At 37.5% G+C, this 23,864-nt stretch overlaps 1 protein-coding gene across 2 annotated transcripts in view; it reads right to left on the bottom strand.

Moving 5' to 3' along the window:
* Positions 1-887: 887 nt before the first annotated feature.
* Positions 888-23,864, bottom strand: part of AMPH (amphiphysin) — a 207,156-nt gene continuing 184,179 nt past the window's right edge. For both annotated transcript variants that reach the window (XM_063452081.1, XM_063452082.1), the window contains 6 exons: positions 22,889-23,008; positions 15,424-15,483; positions 13,597-13,719; positions 11,199-11,432; positions 8,879-8,980; positions 888-2,778 (listed from right to left, as the gene is read on the bottom strand). In XM_063452081.1, the coding sequence (XP_063308151.1) occupies positions 2,671-2,778; positions 8,879-8,980; positions 11,199-11,432; positions 13,597-13,719; positions 15,424-15,483; positions 22,889-23,008 (747 nt within the window). In that variant the 3' untranslated portion in view covers positions 888-2,670. The remainder of the gene's footprint in view (positions 2,779-8,878; positions 8,981-11,198; positions 11,433-13,596; positions 13,720-15,423; positions 15,484-22,888; positions 23,009-23,864) is intronic.

Genomic DNA, 23,864 nt, shown 5'->3' with positions numbered 1-23,864 from the left:
AAGAGTAACTAATATGAGTAATTACCATAGTTTTCAACATGCCTACTGGACATACTGTTTTGCCAAAAGCAAATCCAAAGTGTCCCACAAACAAATTGACTTCAGGGCTGTACAAGGTTAAAGCTTGACAAAGGCTCATTCGAAGCTGAAACAATGCTTTTTTTCTACTTAGCTTCTTAATTCCTATGGAAGCATGAAGGGTGTACTTCATTATTTTTATACATGGCTTCTGCATTTTGGCTTTATTTTTGTTAACTAAATCATGACACTGTGTAATATGTCATGTGTTATTCATCTGAGGTTGTGTTTACCTAATTGTAAGACTTGCTAAGGAAGAGATGATTGTTATTATGTACTCATATATATATATATATATATATATATATATATATATATATATATAACCATAGAATTCAAAGAGGGTGTACTTTCTTTTACCCATGACTGTATATCCAGAATTTCTACTTACCACTAGACATTGGCGAGGGAAAATTTAGCACTGGTGAGAATGCGATGACTTGCAGAAATTTTTAATTTTTAACAAGGCCTGGCTAGTAGCATACTACTTCAAATTCTAAGGGATGTGTGTCTCTATGTTTTTATGTACTGGTTAGTGGGAATGAAGTATAGAATATTTACTAATGTGAGAGTTGTCAAGAACTCAAAGTGCGTTTCAAATGTAAGGCCAAAATAGCTAAACTGATGATAAAACATTCTAAAAGTTTCTCTCTTCGAGTTCAGCTGTTTTGGTCTAAATTATGACATTTTCTGTGAATTCATTTTTAACTCCAGACAATTCTTACTTTAGTGATTAACCATGTGGATCTCTTTTTTTCTTTCCAAAACTGTATGTGAAAGCATTTGAAACTTTCAAATTAAACATCCTCTGTGACTCAACAAAATTTTTATTAGGGATGACACAACATTGAAAAAAAACATTGTAGATACGGATGTTGTATTCATATAGATAACAGTTTATATTTCAAATTATCTGAGTAGTGCTATGTGCATGTGAAATATAAGCTCTTCTCAAAGATAAAGGATGCTAATATTATATAATTGAAAAGAACTGTCAGGTGTTCATATATTCTGGTTTCACTGTTCATCATTACTAAAAAGAAAATGTCACGTTATTTATGAACAAATACCCCAAAAATATTTTGGCAAGGAAAGCTAGTAGTGCTGTTTAGCACTATACTATACATTCAATGCCAAAATGAGAAAAAGCAAAGCACTTTTTAATGGTACTACTTACTCAAGAATCTACAATAAAAGACAACATACTTGATACATACTGGGTTACATATGTCTGTAAATGAACACTGAAAAAAATGCAGCAATTCCTCAATATTGATACATAAAACTGTATAGTTTTTGTTCAGATTCTGCTTTAGTTATTAAAAAGTTACTCTTGAAATCTTCTGCAGTGCAGTACCTCAACACAATATAGACTTAGTGCACATAAATTCAGATTCATATGCTGAAAACAATAAAGCTTCAATCCCACTTAAGCAGTTACAATAATATTACACAGTGGTGTATTAATGTGAGCGTCAATAAGTCCTGAGCAGGAGTAGCCTAAAAGTGTAGACATAATATGAATACATTTTAGTAGCCCTGCCTTCCTCTATGATCTCGTTAGTCTGACTTCATAAACAAATTAACTGGATTTTAAGTAATTAACTGGAATATAACAAGTACATGTGAGCTCTATTGTGTGCTTTATTTGCATATTAGGTCTCCCTGAAGTAAAACAGAACAGCGTTACCAGCGTTCTTTTAACCTGTTCCTCTTTCAGTATGTATGTACGTGACTAAATTTTTGATTCAACATTTCTAATAAAATAAATAACTACTCATTCTGCTTTCTGGAAGCATTTAACTGAAAAGGCGCACATGCTATAAGAGATATTATGCAATAAACAAATATTTCAGTTGGAAGAATTATATTAAATGTTCTACCATTTATACCAAGTATATCCTGTGGTATAGATAATGTTTTACCCAAATCAATACTACAATTGTATCAATCTGAGGCAGATGAGGGTACTAAAGCCTTTATGGTTTAACATTTTGTAAATCTGGTGTTTTAACCAACTGACCTATATCACTTTCTGTAATGTAATGAAGATCTAAAAGATTCCTGCTGATTGAGTCCTATAATATGTTCTTTTTTTTTTTGTATGTATTATATGTATTGCCTTGTTTGAAAGGGAATGAAGGTATTTATGCTGTTATCCACTCTTTTTAAATGTTTGGTTATGTCAATTGATTCTTAAATAATTTAGAAAGCAATTAAGTTATTAACATAATTATATTCATTTGTACTGAATAAGTGGGACTGATGTCTTCATAAGGATCTTATAAGAATGTTTAACCTTACTGTAGTATTGACAAAGCACAAACAAAACGGTGGCTGCGTACATGTGAACAAATAAGGACTTTTTTTTTCCATTTACAACTCAGTAGGATATAGCTTATAGCTTACTCTTGCATTCATGCTTATTTTGTTTGATATAATTAACCAAATTTCATCTGGTACAGGCCCCAATCTAGATGACAGTTAACAATGTAGCCTACAAGGTTCCTGTCTTCTTAGAAGGTCCAAAAAAAAACAATTGTTGGACATCCAACAGCACTTTCCACTCTTAGAATTATAAAAAGAAATAAATTACTCTAAACTACGAGTAAAGTTCTCTGGAAATAACCCTTTGTAACCATCCAAGTCCTTGTGCTGCTGCCAATCAGATTCTCGAATGCCAATCAGCCAACCAGCCTCCTGTAAAGAAAAACGTAGAAATAGTCACAAACTAAGAATTATGATATAAGCATTTACTAAATAACCATGTATTAAAACACAATCTATTAAAATGAATCTACAATAAGTTGCGTTTCACAGCATCTCTTTACTGTGATTTCTTCACCATAAAAAAAAACAAAACATAATTTCTCCTGATCTATAAGAATACTAAAAACATATATACTTTATATAATGAAACAGCTTATAGAGAACAAGGAGGAGAAGGCAGGATTAACATCCATCTCACTGAAGTAGTCTGGGTGCAGTGTTGCTGTCCCTTAATTCTGCGATGTAAAACATTGCAGTTTTTGAGAAACTGCAATGTTTGCATTCCAGGGTTAAGTCCTCCTCTAGTGGCTTGCAGTATGGATCAAGGTAAATACAACTTTATTTTTGTAATTTATTTTTTTGCATCAGGAGGCAGGACCTGCCTACAAGTAGGGACAGGAATACTACAGTGCTAGAAATACAGATTTGTATTCTTAAAGCCACAGTGTACCTTTAAATAAACTATGAATCCTGAGATTAGCTATACATTTTTGATGAAGCAATGTTGATAAATGCAATGTCAAGTATTCCAGGAGAACTTCCCTTTATCAAGCCATAAGCAGGAGAGACTCATCTCTAACTTAATTAATTCTCCATGGATTTTATTTTGTTGCATATTGGCATTAACTAATTGAATTTACCTAAGTTGTGTCTTCGTTTAGTGGTAAGATTAGTGAAATACTTTAGGGACGGAAGCTGCATGCTCTTCTTGTCTAAGGTCAAAATGTACAGATTTCACGAGAAATCAGCACGTTTATAAATGAATATAGGAATGCTCCCAGGTTCTTTTTGCTTGAACATTTCATAATAATGAGAGTGAGAACACTCACTTTTATTTTTCTTAAGGGTGCAATCACTCCAGCTCCACCTTCCCAGATAAATATCAAAAAAGAGACATCCGGCACTCATTATTGTTAAAAATTATATCCCTATATTGCTTGAACGTTCAAGTGGAAGTCAGAGCTTCCATAGGAAAGTATTAGTCTAATAAGACAAGTATTCTTTTCAAATAGTTTTTATTAGGTATTTAATAATATAATAAAATAAAAATTACAATTAAATGAACAATAACAAATTGGGACGGGGAAACTTGGGGAAGTATCCATCCGAATTTACAATATTATTGTGCAATATCGATATGTCTATATTTATCAATGATAATACAATAATTATAATATATCTATGTAAAATGAATAAAACAGGGTTGTACTACTAATAATTTACAGTTTGAAAATCTTGAATTATAAATGATAAGAATTTTTAACCTCAGTCCAGACATAATAAAGCTGATCCCATAATAATGATGGCTGTCTTTATAGCCATCTCATGCAATTTGTTTTCTAATACTAACTTTAGTACATCAACTATAGAGGGTATAGCAAGGGATTTCCAATATTTGGGTGGGTAGGATGTGGCGGCTATAAGAATATGTCCTATGATTACTCTGTCTACTTTATTAACAGATTCTGTTAATATAAATTTAACAGAATCTAAAGAGCCTGTTCTGATGTAAAGATGGAAATATTTGGATCAACAATCTTAGTTTATGAATATCACTCCAGAATATAGCGAGTTTAGGCAATACCACCAAATGTGTGACATGGTACCCATCTCATCACACTCCTTCCAACATCTGTCTGAGACTTTAGGATTTATTTTATGAAGGCATGATGGAGCCAGGTACCAAGGATAGAGAATGTTTAAATGATTCTCATGATGACTAGCACACTGCGTGATACCTCTCAGGGTGAGAATAAAATTTATCCAATCCTCCAGTTCATATTGAACTCCCAAATCTCTTTCCCATGATTTCATAAAAGATAATTTAGATGTGGGCCTAGGAAAAATATGGGGAAATATACAAAATGAGACAATCCCTCACTGTGCCTGTGAGATAATTGGATCAGGAACTGTGCTAACTTAATTATCTCCAGGCACAAAAACACACCTTTTAGCAGTACCCCAAAGGTACCCCTAAAACCCATGGAAACACCACAAAAGTTACATTCCCTGATAACCCCGATCTGGGTGACCAACATATCCAAAAATCACCCAGATCGGTTCAGGTGTACGGGATTTCCATGGAAGTGATATTTTAACCGACCGCACACAAGGCTCTTGCCCAAAAGAGTTCCATGAATTCAGGCTGTGCAGTTTGTTTCTTTCTGGAATACCCAATATAGTCACAAATACCGAACGGAACTGTTTGTGGGTAGGTTCAGTCTATGACTGGTTTGGGAGCTTGCTCCCACCGAACACTGTCCAGTTCCCATCCGTTTAGCCGAACGTCGATGAAAGGGATGTTCGAGCTGTGTTCGCGCCATTGAGTGTCCGATTTGGGTTTCCATGCACTCATCACCGCTGTTTGTGTTCGTGGCTAAAGATGGCTGCCACCATGTGTTCGCATGTCGAACAGCGACCACCCAGCCGACTGCTTAGAACGCTTGCAGTTTAGGAGTGTTAATGAAGTGACAGGGGTTAATGAGTGGCACACTCCTCATACGGGTGGTCCAGTTGTTCGGTAGTTCATTCGGTAGGGGAATGGAATAGAATACAAAAACTAAGGTGAATGAAATATCTCAAACCCATAGGCGAATGAAACAAAGGGATTACAATTCCAGGGACAGAGGTGACCCGTCACAGGTGGTTCTAACACCATAGGGTCAGAAATACAGTTTAACTCCATGAAATGATGCTGGACGTCCTCGCACTTCCTAAATCCCCATAGGAAGCATTGATTTAATGTTTTCCTATAGGAAAGACCTAATCGCTGACTTTAGAGGAGATGGAGCCCTACCGAGCACCAGAGCCCTTGGTTCTGAAGTCAGGTAAGTGGTAAAATGTTTTTTAACCCTTTGTGTTTTTTTTTTTGTTTTGTTTTTTAACACTGGATATGTTTACATTTCTTCCCATAGAGAAGCATTAGCTTGATTGGGGAAATATCTGTGCATATACACTGTGTCCACAATTCTTCCCTCTGATAAGCATTTGATTGGCTACTGCCAAGCATAAACAATGACGTTTATACGGTAGAGGAAAAGGAGGCGTTTTACCATAGCTGCCCAAACTAAATTGTGCAGCCATTACAAGGTATGGTTTACTTAGGATTAGATATTTTAAAAACATATTGCATGTTTATTTTACCTTGTTAAAATGCATTAAAATATGTTTGTTTTTCTTTTTTTTATTAATTGTATAGTTTGTGAAGCTATGTAAAGTGTTCTGGATAAGAGCCAGACTATTCCTTTAAATACAATATGGCCATATGGTGTGACTAAATTCCTATCTAAATTTTTTTATGGTGCAATTATAAGTAGCCTTGTTATATTTGCAACTGTATTATTGTTTTTTGTATGTGTGCTGTTATTTCTTTCGGTCTTTACAACAGCATCACAATTATGAAATGTATATTGTCCCCAAAGCTTTGCTTTATTCCGACAGTGCAACATGTTACATAAAAAAGAAAGAATGTGACATTGCATACACAGATATGTTAACCACCACAAAGAGAGCATTTTTAAATTGAAGAGCTGGGAAACATTCACTGACTTGACTTTAGCTTTTTTTTAATTAATGAGTCTTCCATTCATTCCTAAGAGACTCTGTTGGTCTACCACAAGAGTGAGGGGTTTTAGCTTTCTTGGAGAATTGAAACACAAAATGAATAATGTGGTGATAAATAGAACTTATGTTTTAAAAATCAAATTTAAAAAAGCGTCTTAAAAACACATCACAAGTTAAATTCTGACAAAAGTATTTGAGTGCATTCCTGATGATTCCAATGCCACGGGTGAAATGCGTGTTGATTGCTATCACTTTGCCTTCACGTTGCCTTCTTTTGGATCAACAGCAAAAAAACAAATGTGAGGAAGGCTGAACTTGATGGACGCAAGTCTCTTTTCAGCTATGTAACTATATAGCGTACTTGAGTGACGATTCATTCAGCTATTTATCTTTGTGATTTCATTTGTCATTTATGATTAGATAAGGTTGACAGGCTGGCAAATAAGTAGGGACTTGGCAGTTACCTTCTGAGACTAGCAATACTTGGGAACAGTCTGTTCAACCTTTATCTTATTAAATTTATTTGATTTAGCAAGCTGCAGTTTTGGGGATACATGAGACCTATATTATATAGTTTATATTACTGCACACCCTCTGTTTTGTTTTTGACGTATGCCACTAGGTGAATGACTACTATTATCAATCAGCATGGACCATGGTGACCCCTAGTGGACCATAAATTAGCTTTGGTTGTGTGTGGTTTTCCGGGAAAAGGAGGAAATTGGCTTTATTTAATTGAATAAATGTCTATGGACTATTGACTGTTTTTTATTGTTATTTTATTATGAACTGGTTTCAAATCACAATTTCTTCAGCAATAATATATTTATTTATGTGTATCTTTTCTTTTTTTCTCGAATTATAAGCCAAACTGTTAAAAAATTGTTGATCCATCTCTGCTGTCATGTACTCTAGAAGTTTCTAGATTAGTAACGATCGATTTTTACACATCTAGCACATCTTTTATATTTACGTTGTGGTTAAATTACGCCAGCGATTACAGTTTAAATATTTTTGTTAGAACTTAGCTAATGCTATGTTTTTAAGATCCTATTTGAAATATATTATTAAAAGTTTTATTTATCACCACATTATTAATTTTGTATTTCTTTTAATATTGAGCAACTGTGGTTTAAACTTGTAAAACTTGATCACCATGAACAACTATGGAATGTTTTGGGTGATTACTTTACTTTGATTATAATCTTGTCTGCTACAGTTTATTTAATACACTGATCAGCCACAACATTAAAACACCTGCCTAATATAATGTAGCCCCCCTGATGCTGATGTGTCCATGCATGGGCTTCACAAGACTGCTGAATGTGTCCTGTGGTATCTGGCACCAAGACATTAGCAGCAGATCCTTTACGTCCTGCAAGTTGCGAGGTGGGGCTTTCACAAATCTGATTTGTTGTTCCTGCACATTCCACAGATGCACAATCGGATTTACATCTGGGGAATTTGGAGGCAAAGGCAACACCTTGAACTCTTTATCATGTTCCTCAAACCATTCCTGAGCAATTTTTGTGTCAGGTTGCATTATCCTGCTAAAAGAGGCCACTGCCATCAGGGAACACCATTTGCATGAGGCGGTGTGTGTGGTCTGCAATAATATCCAAGTAGGTGGTACATGTCAAAGTAACATCCACATTAATGCCGGAACCCAAGGTTTCCCAGAAGAACATTGCCTAGACCATAACACTGAATCCACTAGCCTGGTTTTTTCTTATAGTGCATCCTGCTCATCTCATCCCCAGGTAAGCAATGAACATGTACCAGGCCATGCATCATATCTAACAGAAAATGTGATTCATCAGACCAGGCAACCTTCTTCCATTTCTCGATAGTTCAATTCTGATGCTCACCTCTCTCGAACACTTTTGGTGGTGGACAGTGGTCCTCATCGGCAAGCTGGCCGCTCTGCACCTAAGCAGCCCCATACACAACAAACTGATGCACGACCAGCATTAAGGTTTAAATCAATTTGAGTTATATTAGCTCTTTTGTGTGATCAGACCAGATGCACTAGCCTTTGCTCCCAACCTGCACGAACCTTGGGCTTCAATTAACCTGACTCAGGTTCACGGTTTGTCCTTCCTTGCACCACTTTTGGTAGGTACTAAGCATTGCATACCGAGAACATCCAAAAAGACCTGACGTTTTTTTAGATGTTCTGACCCAGTCATCTAGCCATAACTATTTGGTCCTTGTCAGTCACTCAGATCTTTTCGCTTGCCCATTTTTCCTGCTTCCAACACATGAATGACAAAACTGACTTTATTCACTTCACCTGTCAATGGTTTTAATGTTGTAGCTGATAAATGTAAATAGCCCTGTTATATATTATTTTCCCCTCTTTAATCTTAAATTATGGCCTCACTAGCAGTTTCTGTCATAAATAGAAACTGATGTGCTTTGGGATATAATCAATACAGATTATTGTACAAGGAGATGGTTGCATTACCTGATCTGCAGTTGTTATTGAACTTACAACCAGAACAATTTCACCTCTCTTTAAATTTAACTCATCCTCGTTTGCTGCTTCAAAATCATGTAGTGCTTCAGCCTGCAAAAAATATAAAAACAGTTACATTCTTGATTTAACACTCTGAAGTGTCTGAATTTCCAATAATTTATATTTAGCACTTTTTTCTCCCTCCAAAGCAATATAAATATTTCATAGAATAAAAAACATTGTGTGTATAAATGTTTACCTTTATTTACTTTGCAAAATAAAATGTAGCCTATGAAGTCTTCCTCGTCCACATTTATATACCAGGAATGTAGAGCAACACATTTCTATGCCAGAATCCACTAGACATTTATTTAATGTCTGTATGTATGCTGGAAATGTCAGCTACTCTCTTCTTCCAAGCACACTCACTGACAGACAGACACACACACACATTTCCACATTCCTGCGCATACTAACACCATTTTCTTTATTCCTCCCTACTTTTGGGAGCTGGTGTGGGACCTCTCCCTGGGGTCCAGTGGGGATCTTCTCTAGGGCTCAGTCTTCCTGCTCCCCACTGCTCCTCCCCCCCCCCCCCCCCCCCATTCTTTAAAATGAGTAATCATACACTTTCTCTCTTAAATAATAGTGTTTAATGTGTTATATAGAAAAACATTGAACAATTTAATCAGATGTAGGACTAGCAGTTGTTTGAATTCTTTATAGTACATAGTTGAACTACTCATGTTAGGTGTTTATTGATCCCTTTCCCCCTGTTTGTTACTTTTTGTTTTGTGGTGATTAAACCTCCTGTGGATTTTGAGTGCTTGCAGTGGTGTTTTTTTTTTCTTTTTCTATATTATGGATATAGTCAATGTAAGATTTCCTTGTTTGAAAGAAAGTTATTGGTTAGTTTGAGTTATGTCTGGAGCTATGTAAAGGAAGGCCTAGTGATGAAAGTGTATTGAACAATGATTCCCAATGTATCCTCAGCAGTTAGCAGTAACCATTTGAATTTGGTAAAACGTAGTGAGGTTGGCCATTGTTTTTTTTAGGGGGAGGGAGGTGAGTATGTAACCATAGGGCACCAAATCATGACATATTCTACGAAATAGGACTTGAGCACAGATAATAGTCTGCATGTTATCATTAACCATTTAGTAAATCTTTATGAAAGCAATAGCACTAGAATAAATCTAGGAATATCTAATTTCACTGTGATTTATATGAAGGACTGACTTTTTATATTAAAATATTTTGCTTTCTTTTCTTTTGTTTAGGATAAACAGGATATTTATTTATAGAATATACTCATGTTCACCAAAACCAGAAACAATATGGTAAGTTCTTGAAGTATTTTGGGTCCTTAGTAATAAGTCAGACATTTTATCCATTCCATCCCACCCCAAACCATGACCTTGCTAGACAGTTACATGGAAAATAACACTTCTCTGGAAATTGCATCATTAAATAAACGATAGAAAACCCTTCATAGCTTGTGTTAACCTTTTTTGTGTGCAATGTTTTTTTTTTTTTTAAACAGCCAGGGTACACATTGCATTGAAGGAGGAGAGATAGTAAAAAAATGTTTTTTTTTTCTCTCAAAGCTCTGACCGGTGCAATGGCTATTTTATATATTAAAAACACAAGAGCTCAGTTTCAGACGAGAGTAAATACAGAGATGTGGATTACTAGATTTCATTTTAGTTTTCAGACAACACAAACACATATTTGTTATATATAGGAGACAAGTAAACATAATATTAAAAATCCTGAGAAGTGTCTGCTCCCCTTTAATAGTCTGCTAATTTATTTTTTTTCGGTGCCAAACTAAAAGTGTGAATTCTTTGATATCAATTTTTAAATGTTAAAAACATAAAATGTTTGTTTACAAAGTATCCTATTTCCCTTGAAACAAATGAGACTTGCCGGGATGTGACTTCACACACGAGGACAGGTAGAAACCCTGAAATTACATATATCCGCTCTGCTAAGATTCAGGTACAAGTTATTCACCAGTTTAGCATGCACAAATCCATGATATCCTCCTGAAACCCAGCTCGTCACAAAAAATAAATTGGAAGACAATTTTTTTCCTTGGTTCCCAGAAGGATATTCATAATATTTGTTGATACTGTCCTGGAAAATCTGAGAAATTACTGCATGTTTGGTAGAGATGCCTAGTGATTGTCCTGCTTTGAAATCACCGAGCTAAAAATTGCTCTATAATGTGTACTTGAGCAATCAGTATGTGACTTATACTGTGTTTATTAACTTTATTGTTTTATTATATTAGACAAAAACTATCTTAATAGAAGAAAGCACATACCTTAAAAAGGAAACCAGGTGGCGTGTCCTGGGATGTAGCACTTGCTGGTGTAGTGAGTGAGTCAGCTACCTCACTGCTACTTGTCATAGTTTGTTCTAAGGATGAATCCTGAACTGCATTGCTTGCAACTTCTACAGCATCTAGGACTTCGGGAGTTCCACTGTATTCATATTCATCTTCCTCCTCATGGTTTGATGCTGGCTCTATTACAACTGATGGTATGCAGGGTGCTTCCTTCAGTCACAAGAAAATTAAACAATAATTAGCTATCACAAACTAAAACAAGTAGATCTGGCCTGGTACCAATGACCATGAATCAAAACTTTGATTCTGTAGTGCTTTAATGCCTTTCTTATTTTGGTCAGTCATGATCAATGCCCATTATAAACGAAATAAATGACATGTCAATGAACGTGTTAAATGTTACATTTTGTAGATATAATTTAGCTAGATTTGAGGTTTAATGTAATATTTTGATGGACACTCTAGGTCTGGAAGTGAACATTGTTTTAAATCATTTTATAAATATACAGTTAATATATACATATATTAAAAAATTGACGGGAAAACCTTTGAAAAACGTTCAAAGTTCTAAAAGTTGCTGCAGTTGCACATGCAATAGTTTAATGAATTAGGCTTTCCACAGCATTAGCTTAATCCTCCAACTTCACAAAACGTTGGGCATGTTGTGCCCAAAGTTCACATGCACAACTTTGATAAGTTTGGATTTCTAAAGCTAGTGCATAATATGTCCCTGTAGGGTATGTAACATGAGTGTAGTACATATGAAAGTGAACTGCTTGAAACAACCATTGGTAGTGTTAGAAAATGCTAGACACCATTAATATTGAAATGCATTTTTTTACATAAACAATGGTTTATAATGCAAAGTGTTAGGCTTTTTGGAAGATTATGGTCACTCTATGCACCAACATCACTACAGCTTGTTATATTGTTCCGATTATGGTGACCTGAAGCCCCTCCCAAGTCGTAAGTGGCAAACGGGAGCCCAGATCACTGCCTCCCCTGAAACCAAAAGCTCCTGCAAGGAGCTTCCTTATGCTCCATCGAGCTGAGCTCTGTTGTGCAGGGCTGGCTAGTTGGCTGAGAAGCATTAGCTGAGCTCTATTACCCAGTAAGCACTTTCATTTACTGGTTACCGTTAAAGTGTAAATGTGGGCCAAAATGTTCTTATATATTGTGTTTATGGTTGATGATATATGAGATAAACACTTCAATCCTAAGAATGACATTATGGTGAAGAATTTCACTGAAATTCCGACCCAGTCAAGAGATATACAGAGACAAAGTAAGGACTCTTCTGCCTGACTTTCTTAGACTCAGGGCAGAGCTACAGTGTCAGTCGAGCTAGAGTGTCAGTCTAATTATAAAAATGTTCTTTTAAAAGAATTGCCGTGGTGCCATGAAAGTCCAGGACTCTGCTTTGTGGGACAACAAACCATTTATATATATATATATATATATATATATATATATATATATATAGTGTGGTCTTAAGTATAGGACAAATGATGAGATCCATTAGGGTTTGTCCTTTTAAAAATCAGCACATTTCATAAGTTGGTGTTAGCAGGTTACCATATTAAAGAGCGGCGGCATGATGACGTGTATATGCCGCGCTGGGGATAGAAGGCCAGAAATAGGAAATCACACAGCTGTACCGGCTTGAAGATCGTTACAGACGGTACTTATTGCGACCAAGGAGACAGCATTGCAGCACTGAGGAGGACTCCATCGGGAGTTGAAACGCTTCTGCTGTTTACTTTTGTTTATTCCATGTTGGATTTTGGGACTTCTTAATCTTATTGCAGTGTTCTTAGGCTATATGCCTTTTATACTTACGAGTATCACTGCTTAATTGTCCTTTTTAAATATATTTCTTTATAATAAATTTATGTTATACTTTTATCTTATTTTGTCCTGTTCTCCTTTAATGATGTCGCCTTCGCCTGTTTACGCACCCTCAAGTCTACAATATAGCGCCTGGGACGGCTCTACATCCTGTGAGTTTTATCCTACATAGGGGCTTATTTTTATATGCTTACCGTCTGCACTATATATTTTATCTTTGTATTTTAGATTGTTCCAGTCCTGAGAACGTCTATATTTATCTATTGTTTGGTGTAGTATTTTTTATTTGTTATAATATTACGGGGCTGGAATACATTTAAAAAGGCACAGCTTCAAATGAAGAAGAATAACACATGCACAGTGGTTTTCAACAAAATATACACATTTACACAGATGTATTTAAATTAGAATGTCAATAAAGGACATTTGTGGTCACTGCTTTTCAAAAAATGCCTTTCCACAAACATTTACTTGCATACTCTTGGATATTAATGGAAAACAATCTTGACTGGTCAACATCACGTACATCACTTTTCTGAGCCACAGCAACCTCTAACGAATCGTCCACTTCAGAATCTTTTTCCTGTTCAACAACATTCTTTACAGACTCAGTGGTGCTTTCAACTTCAATCTGGCCTTCAGGTTCCATCTACGATATAAAAAATATTAATATAGGTCAGTTGATCTATCTATCTAAGCACTCACATGACATTTGATCCCTATATCTTCTCTAGAGCTTGCAACTGTTCAGCATATGTTTATACTTGTCACTTTTACAGCTTCACATTTAAATGCAAATAACACAGTACTTGATTACACAATTTAATATGAAAACCATGTCATATATTAATGAATTTATGTTTTATTACTGATTTTACAAACTTTAAAGTTTCATGTACTGCAGTAACTCTTCACTTGTACATTCAGAAAGTTAAATTGAAACAATATATAATATATACTTTTTTTTAACTTGATTTTGTTAATATTTTCCTCTTCATGATATTGCAATATCACTTAAATAAACAAAATCCAAATACCATGGTGGCTTGTCCATAGTGGCATCCTTCTAGATAACTGGTTGCCACTATTTTTTCTTGGACAGATACAACTTGTTGTTGGGCAAGCATATACAAAGTATATGCTGCAGGATATCACATTAATTAATTAATTGATTGCTCAACTTCCTTCCTGCAACATTTAAAAAAAAAAAAATTATGTGCTGCCCATCAAATCTATAATCAATATGTATGTCCATGAAGCATGGTTGGATCTGGTGACCCTACTGTAAACTTATCATAGAGATATATGTAGGAAAAATATGAATCATATTTTTTTTTATATAATTCAACAAAAGTAAAACATATATTTTTCTTACATACCGGTTTAGTTTTCATGTATTACTACATGTTTCTTTAGGTGTATCTTGTTGATCAGGGCTTGATGTCTTATTGGGCATGAGTGAAGTATAGACATAGGTCTCAATCTTAAGATTACAAAAAATATTAATACTGCTAGAAACACTTTCCAAACGATTTATCTACAGAAATCCCCATAGACTTTAATGGTGACAACAGTAGATAAATTCACATGTTATGTTTTTAGAATAGTATTGTATTGTATTATTTGGAAAGCTTATTAGCACCCTGCCATGTTAACATGTCACCACCATCAAATGTCACACACCCTAATAACATCTAATAGTATCTATCTATGGCCTTGCATTCATACGTTTTCCAAATGATTCAACACTGTTAGAAAAACTTTCCAAATGCTCTACAGAAGTCGGCCTTCAACGTGTATGGGTATCATTTGGTATTTTTTTTTTCAAACAATATTGAATAATTTAGAATGCTTATTAACCCCTTAAGGACACATGACATGTGTGACACGTCATGATTCCCTTTTATTCCAGAAGTTTGGTCCTTAAGGGGTTAAAAGAGATAAATAGTTACTAACCATTTTTAAGCAGTTTGTGAAAAACAGAGAATTCACATTTAGTCAAATTATGCACCTCTGCTTCTGGTGATGCAATGAGAAAGTTTCACTTTCTGTCTGAAATATTTGTATTGCAGGATCTGACTGTGCCAGATCTTTGCAGCCCTCCATTGTTAACATGAAGTAGTAGGTAAAGTATGCCTATTGAAGAAGCAATAACACAATGTGCAAAATAGAGAAAGTAAGAAGATACAACAATGTTGCAACGCAGTGACCAATAAATTCGCACATTTGTCTAGATAACATATTTGTGCAGACCATCAATGGCTCAAGCTCTAATATACACAATATATACAACCTGTGCAAAGATCAAATGGGAATATACCAATTGATCTGATCATTGGTAGATGGGACCTACCTCGGCGACCTCGTTCTCAGGCTGGTTAGTGTCCTTAGCTTCTTCTTCAACAACGTGTTCCTTCACAAGGAGGAAACAGTATAATATACATTTGTCAGCTTTACCATGATGATTGGGATTTTAAAAAGGTTAACAAACTAAAAAAATGACTCAATGATTTGATGGAAAGAAATGATGGGTTAAGTAAGATGTATTTAATATCTAGTAAAGTAACAAACCACAAGGAGTGTAACAGAGGTGGGGGAATTATTCATTTTTTGTCTCCTCTCCTGCAATCCGTGAAGGCTGGTCCATGAGGGAAGCCCCTAATTTAATTAAAAAATAATCTTTTGGAACTGCTTTAAAGATTAACAAAGTCCACCCTTCTTGTTTACACTTTTTAAAAGTGGTGATTTCAAGATACATCTTTGAGTTGTATCCTTCTGGCTACCAATTTAGAAAGCCAAGAGGTTGCTCTTCACTTGCTTTGAGAAGATTGTGGATGCAGTGTGAATTTGTCGCTCATGTGCCTGACACCAGGAGCGAAATGGAAGTGGCACAAGGCAAGGAAACCTTTTACTGCTAAATTAGAGGTAAATTACTTGTTTATTTGGTGTCGGCAGGGGGGCTGCAGTAATCTAAATGGGCTAGAAAACAGACCAATGTTATCAATAAATGAATGTATTAATTTATGTGTAATGATGGAGCGATAGTCACCTAAATTACTTTAGCTAAATAAAGCAGTTTTAGTGTATAGATCATTCACTGCTCAATTCACTGTCATTTAGGAGTTAACCCCCTAATGACACACCCTGCATGAAAAAAACAACTGGTTTCACTTTCAAACAGATGTAATTTACCTTAAATAATTGTATCTCAATCTCTAAATTGAACTTTAATCACATACAGGAGGCTCTTGAAGGGTCCAGCAAGCTATTAACATAGCAGGGGATAAGAAAATCTTAATTAAACAGAACTTGCAATAAAGAAAGCCTAAATAGGGCTCTCTTTACAGGAAGTGTTTATGGAAGGCTGTGCAAGTCACATGCAGGGAGGTGTGACTAGGGTCAATAAACAAAGGTATTTAACTCCTAAATGGCAGAGGAGTGAGAGGTGTGAGGCTGCATGGGGCATGTTCTATACACCAAAACTGCTTCATTAAGCTAAAGTTGTTCAGGTGACTATAGTGTCCCTTTAAGTTGGAAACATTCATAAAAAAGTAATCTTACACTAGGTTTTGTGTGTTAAAAAACGGCTAGCTGCCTTTTTGTAATAATTCCATTTGCTGCAGGTCACCTCACCCCCTCCACACCACCACCTGGTGGCAGTCTGGAGAAGCTGTTGAGAGCAACTAATCATGTCAAAGTCATAAGTAAATTGTAAAAAAAAAATGTCATGTCTCAGCAGATATTGCACATGCCTGGTCTATAAGAAGGGATTTGTGATGTACCTAATTATTGGCCATGGGGACATCGGAACCAGATGCTCAAAATACAAGCAGGCATATTGCAGTTGTTAACAGTGTAGGGGGGATTACTGTCACAGCAGAAGACGGAAAAGGACACAAACAGAAAGTCATTGACTATACACTTATACATTGTAATTGTGTTTTCATTCACTATATACAGACAGACAATGTATATATTATATTAGAAAATTCATAGCTACCCACCACCTGATAAAGTGACCCAGGAGCAGAAAATTAATGATCATGATCTTTGATTTTCAAGTACAATTTTTTCCAAGAGATTACAAAGCATTATATGCCACTGCATCACTTTTATTTGTATAAAAAGAAGTTTAAAATAATTCAAACAGTATGTACATTTTTCATAAAGATCATATGTGAATGTGTAAACTACTCAACAGAAAGGTAGGAAACTATATAAAAACTAAAAGCAGTGTGTTTTAGAACATTAAAAAGTAATCCATCCAGAATGTAATCATATAATAGTTTTCCTGTAGAGGTGCTTAGATTGTTGACACTGTAACTTAGCCAGTTATGCTTTTTAAATCCATCCTCTCATGTCCCTCTATTTCCCCTTGCTTTTAAGTTTTTCCTTTTTAGTTTTATTATTTTTTTAGTTTAAAGTAATGATCAGAGTTTAAGTTTAATTTCAGTTGCAAAGCTAATTTACCCACAATCCATCAGTCAAAAGAACCCCACATTCAAATTGCAAATGTCTGGAGTAGCAAAGTAATTGTATGTAAAGAAATTATATATCTGCAACCTCTGTCAGTATGAGCTACATGGCATGATGTATCATTCACAGAGACAGCTTGTGTCTACCCTCAGCCACTAGCTAACACCTTCAGGGACTCATAGTCAGGCAGCCTGTCCAGCTTCAGATACAGAAGTTTCCCAGGAAACATCATAGTGGCTCATCCCTCACATTGAAGATACGGGCCCACAGCCCAAGGACTGTGCTAGCAACATTCCTGCACAATTATTGCCCGATCCTACACTGCCAACAGATGTTCCCTCCCACCTCCAGCTGTTTTTAATCAGCAAAAAATAGAACTGTGTCTGTTGCCCACAAACCCGTTATGTACTGAGAAGCAATTGCCCACTTGACACTTGCCAGCCTTCTTTTGCTTTAGTACAATTACCACTGCGTTATAACATAAGCTATCTATAATAATAGTAAGCGAGTCTGTGCTCCATCAGCTGATAGTCTGCAATAAGCTAGCCTGATTTCAAAACTTTCAAGCCTCAATATTGCTTTAAAAAACTCAGTGCTCCATCAGCTGATCGTTTGCAATAAGCAAGGTAGCCTTCTGGAAGACCACACTAAGACTCTATCCTGCAGAGTAAGCATCATTTATATTTAATTTAACCACCCTGTACATTTATTGTATATATCTTGTGTGCATTGAATATTTTCTTGCCTTTATATCTTGTCTGTCATGCTAAAGTGTAGTTTTTCTAGCCCTATATGGAATTGTTGTATTCACCTATATGCATTCCTCTATTTCCCCTCTGATATTTGACTGACCTCTGATCCCTCCCTTCTTTTATTGATACGTTTGTTTTTATTTGAATAACCATCCCTTCATCTCTGTGCCTAGATACATATCCCCCTCCCTCAGCTTTATTGCAAGCCTATCTGACCCTTACATATCTTTATTCAACAGATTGATTTCAAAACTATCAAGCTCCAATACTACCGTAAGAAAGTCCGATACCCGCCCTCCCCTCACCACCCCATGCTCATTATTACATTTAGATTGTCTGTCACACCCAAATTTTAGATAAGTAAAAGTAACAGGTGTACAAACTGCCTCTTATTAGTACACTGCTGCACTTTCTTAACCCATAAAAAACTTTTACCCTACCTTCACCTATTCTTGATATTCCAGTTATTTCCAATTTACTTTTTCCCAGTTTAGCAATGATCTGTCTTCTCCTCCTCTTTATTTTCTCTGTCAGTATAAAAATCTCTCCTTACACCCACTTCACTCATCCCCCCAACCACTTTTACTGATGCCTCTCTCTGCTACACTCCCCCTTCTCTCATCTTATGCCTTGCACTCATTTTTCTACTCTATCACTCCTACCTACAATCGATCTCATCCTAGACCCCATGCATACAAAACCCATTTACACCACCTGTCACTTTCTCTCCTTCTGCTTCTAGAATCTGGTGATGTCTCTCCCAATCCAGGGCCCTTCACATTCTCTGCACACACTCTGAAAACCAGAAACGTCATTACAATACCCTGCCCTTTACCCTCACAAACATTCAGTGAGCACTCTGGAATGCCCGCTCCGTCTGCAGCAATCTGAAATCAACAGCCATACACAACTTTTTCATCTCAAACTCACTCACACTACTTGCACTTACAGAGACCTGGCTGTCCCCCTCTGATAGCGCTACTCCTGTCTCTTTAGGTTTTGGTGGGCTACAATTCTCTCATACTCCTAGACTCAACTGTAAGGAGGTGGTGTAGGCATCCTTCTCTCCCCTTAATGTACCGGTCACATCCTGCTCCTATTGCGGATCATTTCTTTCTTGGCTTCTGATATCCAGTACTCTTTTTACAATGCTGGTTTAGTTTTTCTTGGTTTTTCTGGTTTTCTATTCTATGTCTGGTTTTATTTATGCTGGGTTCATTCCTTTATTCCGTTCATGGAATTCCCAGTCTCCTGGATTCCTTTAAATGTTTTTTTTTGTTGCCACACCCATTCTTTTGCCATTAATCCTTTTTGTTTCAGTCTGTTCCTGCAAGCAGTGGTCTCATTTCCTCTGCCCATTTCTTTGCAGGTAAGTACGGTGTGTGTTTTATTGTTGTTTATTTAGTCATGCATATCTAGGCAGTTAGGTCCCACTGTATTTGGAGTACTTTGGCACAGTGTTTGACTGCATGCATCTTGGCAGTTTATGTATGTCTAAATCTCCAATGTTTATTACATATATAGTACTATATAGTATATATAGCACTGTCTCCTTGTTTTGCCTTGTATCTCTTGTCTTGTTTTAATTTGTCTTGTATTCCCAGTTCATGTACAGCCCTGTCCTGCCCTGCCCATGTCCTGTTCATGTTTCCCTCATGTATTGTGTACATGTTCTGGGTTCTGCTTTCTGTCCTGCTCCGGTTCTGAGTTCTTCTAGTCTTGTAATATTGTTTGGTGCCTGGGTTCTTCTAGTCTTTCCTTGTTTCTAGTACTGGATACATTTCTGCTGCAGTGCCTCCCTATCCAGATCCTGGGAGGTCTGCATATTATCATCTAGCTCCTGGGATCCGTTGCTGCATCAGGGCCCTGGTATGTGGCCGCACAAACGCTGGTGCTCAACACCAGGGGGCGTGTGGTTACCCTGCATCAGGCCCTGATAGTCTATTTCCATGCTTTGACTCCTCCTGCTGACTTTTGACATCGGCATACCCAAGACCCGAATTGACACCACTGTCTGAACATCAATCTCACAGAAACCTCCAATGTCTTGACCTAGAGCATTTCTCCACTAATCTCCAAACTTTTCTTTTACCTATCTTAAATCTCACCTGTCATAGCTCTGCAACCTCCTTCTACAATTCCACCCTATCCACTAGACATCATGGCAACTTTGGCACACCAAGCTGACTCGATACCTCCAAAAATGCTCCAGAACTGCTGAACGCTGTTGGAGAAAGTCTCACTGTGCATCTGACTTTCTCCACTATAAATTTATGCTGCGCTCATACAGCTTGGCTCTTTATTCTGCAAAAGTAAATGACTTCAGTACCCTCATAATCACACTCGCCCGCGAACCCAAAAGACTTTTTCACACATTTAACTCTCTTCTTCGCCCTATTGTTCCTTCTCCACCTACTAACTTGACCACCTCAGACTTTGCAACTCACTTCACTGACAAGATATCTACGCTCAGGGAAGAGATCTCTCATCTTTCTTCTTCCCCTCACAATAATTCCCCTAACCTCACTCCCTCTGCTCTTCTATGTTCATTCGGACCCGCTACGGCGGAAGAGGCTTCTGCTCTGCTCCAGTCCTCCCGCCCCACCACCTGCTCCCTAGATGCAATTCCCTCACATCTAATTCATACTCTGTCTTCTTCTCTTTCTCTACCTCTCACTAAAATTCTCAGTGTCTCTCTCTCCCCTCTGGCATATTTCCATCGCCCTTCAAACATGCAACTGTAACCCCAAATCTAAAGAAGCCCAACCTTGATCCTAACTCCCCGTCCAACTACCGTCCTATTTCGATACTGCCTTTTGCGTCCAAGATCCTTGACAAAGTTGTGTATGCGAGATTGACAGACTTCCTCGAGTCCAACTCTCTGCTAGATACGCTTCAGTCCGGTTTCCACGCTAAGCACTCTGTGGAAACGGCACTGACCAAAGTATCCAATGATCTACTCGCTGCAAAATCTCGTGGTCACTACTCTATCCAAATTCTCCTTGACCTTTCTGCGGCTTTTGACACTGTTGATCATCAACAGCTTCTTCTCATCCTCCGCAATATTGGTCTACAAGATATTGCTCTCTCCCAGCGCTCTTTCAGTGTTTCTTTTGTCTGGCTCTGCTTTTTCTCCCCAACTCCTCTCTGTTGGTGTCCCCTCAAGGTTCAGTCCTTGGTCCCCTACTGTTTGTTATCTATACTGCCTCCCTTGGTAAACCCATTAGCTCCTTTGGCTTCCAATTTCATTATGCGGATGGCACGCAAATCTATCTGCCCTCTCCTAATGTCTCCCTGTCCCTCTTGACTAGTGTCTCTGACTGCTTCTCTGCTATTTCTAACTGGATGGCTGCCCACTTCCTTAAACTCAACTTGACCAAAACTGAAATTCTGGTGTTTCCTCCCTGAAGTGTTACTACTCCTGTGTCTGTCTCCCTCCAAGTCAACGGTGCTACCATCAGCTCCACCACGCAGGCTCGCTGCCTATGTGTTCTCTTTGACTTCGACCTCTCCTCCATGCCTCATGTTCAGTCTATCGCCAAATCCTGCCGCTTCCATCTCAACAACATTGTACGCATCCAACCCTACTTAAAGCCAGATGCAACTAAGGTGCAGGTCCATTCCACTGTCCTTTCTCGCCTTGACTACTGTAATACGATTCTCAGTGGTCTTACATGCTCCCAACTTGCGTCGTTACAGTCCATAATGAATGCGGCGGCAAGGCTCATCTTCCTGTCCACCCGCACCTCCCACTCCTCACCCTTCTGTGAGTCCCTACATTGGCTTCCTGTAAGATATAGGGCTCAATTTAAAAATCTGGTTCTTGCTTTCAAATCTCTACATAATGCTGCTCCCACCTATCTACCCTCTCTAATACACAAGTATGTCCCGTCTATGCCCTTACGCTCTGCTGAAAACTTACGTCTATCGTCTGTCCGTACTCCCACCTCTGATGCTCGCCTTCAAGACTTTGAGGGCTGTACAGTTCCTGTGGAACTCACTTCCCTCCTCCATTAGATGCTCACCCAGTCTCCACAACTTCAAAAAATCATTAAAAACCCACTTCTTCATAAAAGCGTATCAATTAAACTGTTAATAGCTCCCGACTGATTCCTCTCTTGTAACTGTCATTAGTCTAATACTATCCTTACCTTTTGTGTCATTTTACCCCACTCCCTCTAGCATGTAAGCTCATTGAGCAGGGCCCTCAACCCCTCTGTTCCTGTGTGTCCAACTTGTCTGGTTACAACTACTTGTTTGTTCGTCCACCCACTGTAAAGCGCTGCGGAATTTGTTGGCACTATATAAATAATAACATAATAATAATACAAGTTTGAACTCACATTTATGAGATCGATCACTACAAAAGAGAACTATTACATGTATTATAACTGTATACATAGTACATACATATAACTATAACACTTAAGTTCTCAGTCTACACAATAGTACTGTTTAGAGATCATTTTTGTACTTTTGAGGTGAGGATGGTATTGTGACGCTGACATAGGCTGATTGAAATAGATGGGAGGGTGCATTTGATGAGATGGCAGTAAATGAGTTTATGAGATGGTGTGTAATGGAACTCACCATTGTGTCCTCTGCCGCCTCATTTTGTTCTGCAACTGTGGTGCTCTCAACAGAAACATCAGAAAGTTCCTGGGGCTCGTCAGGCTTTGTATCCACAGGAGCAGCTACCTCTGAGTCCACCTTGTTTTGCCATGATAAAGAAAATGTTCACTAAACATAAACTACGTTTAAATGTTATGTGTTACTGATATGGTCCCTTCAGGGATATTCACTAAAGCGAGAATTCACAGTGAATTTCAAATGTTAGGTTAAAGTAGCTGAACTGGAATAACGGTTAATTTAGAGAATGTTTCTCGTTTGGCTATTTAGACCATAGATTTTAAAGTCACTTTGAATTCTCACTTGAGTGAATAACCCTGTATGTGCAAGATTAAACTCTAGAAGGGTTATTTACTAAAATGAAAATTCAAAGTGATTTTCGTGACTATCGTGCCAGTAAAACAAACCCCTGGCACTACAGCTTCCCCATCTGTAAAGTTTATTTTTTTTAAAATGGCAATAATTACCTTTGCAGCGTTAAAGGACCACTCTAGTGCCAGGAAAGCATACTCGTTTTCCTGGCACTAGAGTGCCCTGAGGGTGCCCCCACCCTCAGGGACCCCCTCCCGCCCGGCTCTGGAAAGGGGAAAGGGGTTGAATCTTACCTTTTTCCAGCGCTGGGCGGAGAGATCTCCTCCTGCTCTCCTCCTCGCGCATTCAGCCGGTCACATAGGAAAGCATTCATAATGTTTTCCTATGGACGCTTGCGTGCTCTCACTGTGATTTTCACAGTGAGAATCACGCAAGCGCCTCGTGCGGCTGTCAGTGAGACAGCCACTAGAGGAAAAAGGGGAAGGCTTAACTAATTGATAAACATAGCAGTTTCTCTGAAACTGCTATGTTTATAAAACAATTAGTTAACCCTAGCTGGACCTGGCACCCAGACCACTTCATTAAGCTGAAGTGGTCTGGGTGCCTAGAGTGGTCCTTTAACCCC

This window comes from Pelobates fuscus, chromosome 4 (genome assembly GCF_036172605.1).
Source record: "Pelobates fuscus isolate aPelFus1 chromosome 4, aPelFus1.pri, whole genome shotgun sequence".
Classification (NCBI taxonomy): Eukaryota; Metazoa; Chordata; class Amphibia; order Anura; family Pelobatidae; genus Pelobates; species Pelobates fuscus.
This window is presented reverse-complemented; position numbering and strand designations above follow the sequence as displayed.